The sequence below is a fragment of the Solanum stenotomum genome, chromosome 5 (assembly GCF_019186545.1).
Source record: "Solanum stenotomum isolate F172 chromosome 5, ASM1918654v1, whole genome shotgun sequence".
Lineage (NCBI taxonomy): Eukaryota > Viridiplantae > Streptophyta > Magnoliopsida > Solanales > Solanaceae > Solanum > Solanum stenotomum.
Genome location: NC_064286.1, coordinates 37,181,245 through 37,189,747, shown reverse-complemented (window position 1 = coordinate 37,189,747; position 8,503 = coordinate 37,181,245). Strand labels below are relative to the sequence as shown.

At 31.2% G+C, this 8,503-nt stretch overlaps 2 protein-coding genes across 2 annotated transcripts in view; one reads left to right on the top strand and one right to left on the bottom strand.

The window, feature by feature from the left end:
- The window catches only part of LOC125865145 (probable protein phosphatase 2C 10), an 878,192-nt gene that overhangs the window by 238,625 nt on the left and 631,064 nt on the right, over positions 1-8,503 (bottom strand). The window lies entirely within an intron of this gene.
- Positions 3,153-3,740, top strand: LOC125863905 (uncharacterized). Its single transcript, XM_049543877.1, has one exon. The coding sequence runs from the start codon at positions 3,153-3,155 to the stop codon at positions 3,738-3,740; it is 588 nt and encodes a 195-aa protein (XP_049399834.1).

Here is an 8,503-nt window from a genome sequence, read left to right as displayed (position 1 = left end):
TAGTTTTTTAGATTCTTCTTCTAGTTTTAAGTGATAAAATCCTAATTTACAATCAAATTTGCTAAAATAATTATATCCTTGTATTTGTCTTATCTTTAGTATTTTATTTGGTATCGGATAATTATATGTTTTAGTTTTTGCATTTAAATTTCTATAATCAATAACCATTCTGCTCTTTCCTCTTTTTTGTTTACTATGTTTATTTACGATAAATGCCGGGCTTGTATGCTTACTATTGCTTTCTTGTATATATCATTTTTCTAGTAATTCATCTATATGTATCTTAAATTCGGTTAAATCATTAAAATTATACTTTAATGGTTTTTTGGTTATTATACTATTATTATCAATTAGCTCAATTTTTATTTTTGTTTTATGTTTCTCCCATCCTTGTAAAGGATCCTCACTATATAATAATTCTAACTTATCTTAAATTATTTTTACTTTATCTATAGAGAATATAATTAATTCTATTCTAGGGTCTTCTTCTTTTATATTTTCTAATTTTTGTGTAATTTTTTCACTTCCTTTTATCCATTCTGTTGTTTTTCATTTTTTATTATTTACTCTTTTTGCTCCTATTTTTTGTTTACACGGTGTCATGAACCACCAGTGTGTTTTTGTTATTATATGTGGGTATAATTTTTCTAAAAATGGCATTCCTAATAGCATATCTTTTGTAGTTAATTCAAAGTTATATATTTCTTCTATAGTTAATATCTTATCCCATATTTGTATTTTTATATTTTTTGCCTTATATGTGATCATGCTTCCTTCATTATTAAATCATGTTACTACTATCGGTGTTTATAATTTTTCCCACTTATCTTCTGGTAAACAATTGTATTTACATATATTAGCTTCTGCGCCCGTATTTATCATTGGTGTATAATATCGGTTGTAATATCCTTCTATTATTATCTTTGCAAGTATATATATTTTCATATTTTTATTATACTAAAGTCCTTTTTATTATTACTCTTTTATTTTCGTAATTTATTGTTAACTGTTTGTCTTCTATATGGTTTTACTTGTTCTAGCCATTTTATTCCTAAAATGATATTTTCATTTCCTTGATATATTTTGAATTTTATCACTATTGGTACTCCTCCAATGATTATTTCCTTTTCTGTTGTTTCTTTGGTATACATTAATGCTTTTGGTAGTTCGGGGCATGATTGTTCAATAGTTATTATTTCATCTTCTGTCACTAATTCTCTTGTAATATAGTTTTCTTCTCGTCCTGTATCTATTAATATTAAATATTTCCGTTGTTCCATTATTCCTGTTATGTAATAATGATGTGGTTTTATATCTTCTTCCATTGATTTTTGTGGGGTTTTATCTATTCCTTCGCTAAAACATGTTTTTATTAATATTTTTGTTCCTCCTAAATGTACATATTTAATTGGATTTTTCGCCTTAATATCTTATATTTCTTTATTTATTATTCGTTTATTTATTATTGGTATTTTGGCCTTTCCTTTAGTGTATTTGCAATCTATGATATCTTCTCTTTGACTTACTACATAATATTCTTCTTTTTGTTGTTTAAACCAGTTTCTTATTGTTGGTATTTAGAATATTTTTGCTACACTTAGGTCTAATTCTGAATATTATAATTGGAAGCCTTAGCTAATAAATTTGCGGTCTCTACTATGCCTAATTAATTAATTGAGTTTTGAAAAGAAAAGGGCTATTTGTATTTTTTTGCAGTTTGGGAATAAATCGTTTTTGACTTTTATTAGTTTGAAAGAGAAGAAAGTACTTTTTATTTCCTTAAAAGAAGAAAGAGGAAAATACTGGGTTTCTTTGTTTCCTTAGAATACGAAAGAAGCAAATATTGATGTTATTGGTTATTAATGGGGTTTAATGACTATTGAATACCCTTAATAGTATTCAATGGTTATTAATGACTATTGATGGTGTTTAAATACCCTTGGAGTTTAATGACTGTCTAAATACACTTAATGGTATTTAGTGGTTGTTGATAACTATTGATCATGATTGTTGGATACCCTTAACGGTGTTAAAATATACTTGATGATATTTAATGGTTGTTGATGACTATTGATATGGTTGTTGGATACACTTGACGGTGTCTAAATACACTTAAAGGTATTTAATGACTATTAATTATGACTAGAAACATTTCATCTTTCAAACCTTTCCCTTCTGTTGAAATGTATAAATAGGGTTGGTGGTTCTCAAGGAAAGATAATTCTTTTTCTGAAATTTTTCTTGCCCACACAAGACTTGATTGATATAGTTAGTCAGGAATTAGTAAAACACTGCAATCCTAGAGTCCCAAAATCTACAAAAGGTTAGAGTTTCACAATTTATTCAGCTTACATTATTATTCTATTATGTATGTTTGTGATTCTGAATAATACTTCCGTTGTGCATATTCTAACAATTGATATCAAGAGTCCTCTTACATATAACCAATAATGTAATAAGAGTCCATGAATTCGATACATGTTTGATTAAATATGTATATATCATGTTGTTTTTTTTATAAACAATTTTTGTTGTTTGTTTTCTTTTTTTTTTGATATTTCAAAAGAGTTTTAAGGGTTCACCCCTACTTCTTATAAATAACTTTAACAATTTATGAGTTTATATGTTGACATAGGTCCTCTTCCCCATTGGATAAACTTGTTTATTTTGATACTGTTATGTTTCCCTTTTGATTTGATGACTTGTTTAACTTTCCAACCAAGTTCAATGTTGAATCAATGAAAAAAAGACAATATATATACCTGACTAAACTTCACAAATTACTCTCTAACTGAGTTGGACTTGTCGTGTTTAAGTGGTACTATATATATGAACTTGCTCATATATTTGCATGAATAGTTAAGTTTCCCTGTCGTGATTATATGTGTGTTTTTTTTAAAAAAAATAAAGCATAGGTTACTAATGATCTATTTTAAATATCTCTCAAATTAACTATTTCTCACTTCAATCATCTATCCTCTATCTTGAACCAAAGCATACTGGAAGATCCTAACTAAGTGGACTGGAAACGAAATCTTGATATTGTTCTAACATCTGAAGGTTTCAAATATGTGTTGGTTGAAGAATGCCCCATTAAACTAGTGGATGCTACTGATGTGGAGATCAAGGCCTATGATAAATGGGTCGATGAGATGGCAAGGTGCTACATTCTTGCCTCAGTAGCGAATGTCTTGCAGCATCATCATCAGTCTATGAAATCTACTTACGATATGCTCAAATCTTCCAAAGAGATGTTTGGAGAGCAGAATCGTGTTGCCAACAAGATTGCCATGAAGGCTCTCTTGACCACCAAAATAGTTGAAGGATCACTTGTCAAGGATCATGTGTTGAACATGATGAGTTATCTGAATGAGTTGGAGATACTTGGTGTTGCTATTGATAAGGATTCTCAAGTGGAGATGATCCTACAGACTCTGCCGGATAGTTTTCAACAGCTTCGCTTGAATTATAATATGAACATGATGGATTTTTCTCTTGCGAAATTCTTGAATGAACTGACAGCGGCGGAATCCATTATCAAGCAGCAAACTCCTCCCTCTGTGGTATACATAGTGGACAAATATGTCGCTTCTTCATCTAAGCCAACTAAAGCCCAAAAGAAGAAGAAGAAGTCATGCAAGGTTGTGGCACCTGGAGGTGTTAGAGGTGGTGTGGCTAAGCCTAAGGGAAAATGCCTATCACTGCAAGCAACCTGGTCACCACAAGAGGCTATGCCCTGACTATCAAGCCAAAATGAAGAACAAAGGTAATTCTTGTGTCGTTGAAACCTTTTTAGAGGTTTTTTCTACCAAATTATGGACTTTAGATTCGGGAGCGACTGACCATATCTACACTTCTTTGCAGGGTTTCAGGAAACACGACGGCTAAGTGAGAATGAAGTTTGCATTTTTCAGGCGACTGGGAACCAACACCAGTCCTAACAATAGGAAATATCTCTTCTTCTTTTAGTAGTTCCAAAATTCTATTTTTAAAAGATGTTTGTTATGTACCTTTGATAAGAAGGAATTTGCTTTCAGTTTCAAAAATAATGGATGTTAGTTATGATGTTTTATTTGCAAATATTTGTGTTGTTATTACGTACCATAAGAAATTCATCCACAGTGTTCCTAAAATACATTATTTATTTGTATTTGAAGTCTCCCATGGCATGCTACAACAAAATGAACTATATTATATTGATATTTCTCATAAAACAAAATGTATTTATGAATTGATTAAAACTTACTTATGTCACTTACGTCTATGTCATATCAATATAAATAGGATTTGAAGGTTGATTTCTGATGGACCTCTGGGTTCATTGAAAGTGGAGGCATTACCAACCTGTGAATCTTGTTTAGAAAGTAAAATGACAAAGAGATATTTCCCTTACAAAGGAAATAGGGCCAGTAATAAGTTAGAATTAATTTATTCTGATTTGTGTGGTCCTATGAATATACGAGCAAGAAGAGGTTTTGAGTATTTTGTGAATTTCACATATGACTACTCAAAATATGGATATATTTATTTGTTGCACCATAAATTTGAATGCTTTGAAAAGTTCAACTAATTTAAGATAGAAACGGAATAACGACATGGTAAACATATCCAAACATTACGATCAGATCATGGTGGTGAATACCTTTCGGCGAAATTCATTAAGTACTTATCAGAATTAGGCATTACATCTGAATATTATACCCAAGGAACACCACAACAAAATGGTGTGGCAGAGCGAAGAAATAGAACTCTTTTGGAAATTGTTTGATTAATGTTAAGTTATTTAGTTGTCTTTTAGCTTTTGGGGATATGCCTTAGAAACTGCAAATTACATTCTGAATTTGGTTCTTTCAAAATTTGTTCCTTTAACCCCAATCGAATTGTGGAATGGGTGCAAGCCTAGTCTACAAGATATTCAAGTTTATGGATGTCTAGCACATGTATTAAAAAGGAAAACAAAAAAGTTGGAATCAAGGAAAGAAGTGTGCATTTTCATTGGATATTCAAAAGGAACTAAAGGATGTTTATTTTGTCATCCTAAGGAACAAAAGGTAATTGTTTCAACAAATGCCAAGTTTCTGGAATATGACTATTTAATTAGCCATGTTCCTAGAAGTAAACTTGTGTTACATGAACTAAGCAAAGGAATAACTAATGATGAAGCATCAACAAAACATCCTAAAACAGTTGTTGACATACCGTTGCATCCACGTAGTGGGAGGAATGTCGATCCGCAAGAGGTTGCTCAAGAGAATGCTCCAGAGGTTGCTCAAAATCACACTCAAGACATCTCGCTACCACAAAACAGTGGGAGTAATGTCGCGCCACCTAAAATTATGGAGGAAGTAGTTCAGAATGTTCATAATTTAGTTCAAGATATAGCAAATCATGTAGTTGTTAGTCCTTGTAGTGGGAGAGTAATTAGAAAACCACAACAATTTACGCTTTTGGTAGAATCATATGATAGAATCCCTTAATAGACTAATACAAAACCATTAAATTACGTCGAAGCACTACATGATAAAAATGTTGAAATGTGGGTTGTTGCTATGAAGTCTGAAATGGAATCTATGTACTCAAACCAAGTCTGGGATCTTGTGGAACCACCAATAGGTGTTAAAATTATTGGTTGTAAGTGGATCTATAATAAAAGAGAGGTGTGGATGTAAAAGTGAAAACTTTTAAGGCTCGACTTGTTGCGAAAGGGTTTACTCCAAAAGAAGGAATCGATTATGAGGAAACATTTTTGCCCAGTAGCCATGCTTAAATACATTAGGATTCTCTTATTCATTGATGCTCATTATAATTATGAGATTTGGCAAATGGATGTCAAGACAACCTTTTTTAACAGAAGTCTTGATGAGTGCATTTATATGGCACAACCAGAAGGTTTCATGGTAAATGGAAATGAACACATGGTTTGCAAACTTAAGAGATCCATTTATGGATTGAAACAGGTATCTCGGGCATGGAACATTTATTTTGACAATTCGATTAAAGCCTTTAGTTTTGATCAGTTTAAAAATGAATCATGCATCTATAAGAAATGGGAGGGAGACAGTGTATAACATTTTTTATTTTATACGTAGATGACATTTTGCTCATAGGAAATAATGTGAGCATGTTGAATTCTATTAGGGAGTGGTTGTCATTGCGTTTTGGTATGAAAGACTTGGGAGAAGCGACTCATATCCTTGGGATTAAGCTTTTGCGAGATTACAAAGAAAGGATATTAGGCTTTTCTCAAGCACTTTATATTAATAATATTCTTGCGAGGTTTAGCATGCAAAATTCCAAAAAAGAAAAGGGTTTCTTCCTTTTAGACATGGAATTCCTTTATTAAAGGATCAGTTTCCCAAAAATGATCGACGAGATAGAGAGGATGAAGGTGGTCCCTTACACTTCTGCGGTAGGGAGTCTCATGTATGCTATGTTATGCACTAGGCCGGATGTCTGCTTTACTGTAGACATGGTTAGCAGATTTCAGTCTAACCTTGGACAAGAACATTGGAGAGCAATCAAGCATATTATCAAGTACCTAAAAGTAATAGGGTTAGATGTTTGTTTTCCACCCTGTCAATATTGTACCTATTGAATATACAAATTAAGATTTCCATTTAGATAGAGATTCTAGAAAATCGACCTCAGGATATATATTTATTATAGGAGGTGGACCCATAGTGTGAAGGAGCATAAATCAATCATGTGTTGCTAATTCCACCAAGGAAGCTGAATATGTAGTTGGCTCTGAGGTGGCTAAAGAGGTTGTTTGGCTCAGAAATTTTCTAAAAGAGCTTGGAGTGGTTCCTTTTATTGAAGCACCAATCACACTATATTGTGATAATAGTGGTGCAGTTCCCAACTCAAAAGAAACATGAAGCCATAAGATGAGTAAGCACACTGAGAGGAAATATCACATGATTCGTGATATAACTCAAAAGGGTGATGTAAGAGTTTTGAAGATTGAATCGAAGAACAATTTGGCAGATCCATTTACCAAAGGAGTACCTTAGAAGTCTTTTGATAAGCATGTGGATGAAATGAGTGTTAAAATTGTACATGCATGGTTATAAATCTAAGTGGGAGATTGTTGGGATATACTATTAACCATATGGTTGAGTTATAGTATTGATTTTAATCCATTAGAAAGACTTTACATGTTATGTTAATTATTAGACTAAAGTCTTTGTTTGAATAGATCATTGTGTTTATATGTGTCCATTACTTATATACTAGACAATTTTTTGGGTATGTAGTTGTATAAATCATATGCGGAAGATTAAAATTTTCGGTTCTTATAAGCTATAAATTAAATGTTCACAATCAAAGATGAAGTTGGAAAAATATCTTGATGATTGTAACACAAGCTTAAATATAATTCAATCATAATTATGGGAATGGTAAAATTGTAACTTCTTGTGTTATGGGTTTATGTTCTGCAATTCAATAAATGATATCTCTAGTCCATTACATGAGCTTATACTATTAATCTTGATGTAGTTATTATGATCTGTGTAGTTTGTTTTATTATTTTAATCTATTAAAAGGTGAGACTCTATGATGAGTCAAAATACTCCTAATGGTTTTGATAATAACAAATTAAATTCGTGAAATAATAATTAGTTGATAGAATAATATCTCGGATATGAGAGAGAAGACACCCATTTATGGTTGCTTATAAGTAGTCACGTGAAGATCCTGTAGGTGGATTATATATGTATATCCGTCACATGAATTAATTTAAACATAACGATAAATAATTAAATTAATCAATGGATTAAATTTTTTAGAAGTTTGATTTAATTGATTGGTGGTGGTAATTCTAACATGGGGAGTTAAATAAATTGTAACGGTAAAAAAAAATTTGAAATTAAATAGAGGAGTACAACTACAGATTTTTAGTGGTACAATCAGTGATTTATTATGATATGGTTAATTCATGCTTTTACGAATTAAATATTATAATTGGAAGCCTCTACTAATAAATTTGCGCTCCCTACTATGCCTGATTAATTTATCAAGTTCAAAGAAGAAAAGGACTGTTAGTATTTTTTTCCAGTTTAGGAATAAATCGTTTTTGACTTTTATTAGTTTAAAAGAGAAAAAAATACTTTTTATTTCCTTAAAAGAAGAAAGAGGAAAATACTGGGTTTCTTTGTTTCCTTAGAATACGAAAGAAGCAAATATTGATGTTATTGGTTATTAATGGCGTTTAGTGACTATTGAATACCCTTAATAGTATTCAATGGTTATTAATGGCTATTGATGGTGTTTAAATACCCTATGAGTTTAATGATTGTCTAAATACACTTAATGGTATTTAGTGATTTTTGATAACTATTGATCATGACTGTTGGATACCCTTAACGCCGTCAAAATATACTTGATGGTACTTAATGGTTGTTGATGACTATTGATCATGGTTGTTGGATACACTTAACGGTGTCTAAATACACTTAAAGGTATTTAATGACTATTAATAACTATTAATTATGTAATGACC

What these genes read in the sequence shown, in the direction of transcription:
- LOC125863905 (XM_049543877.1), top strand. Translation starts at nt 3,153, where the DNA reads ATGGCAAGGTGCTACATTCTTGCCTCAGTAGCGAATGTCTTGCAGCAT.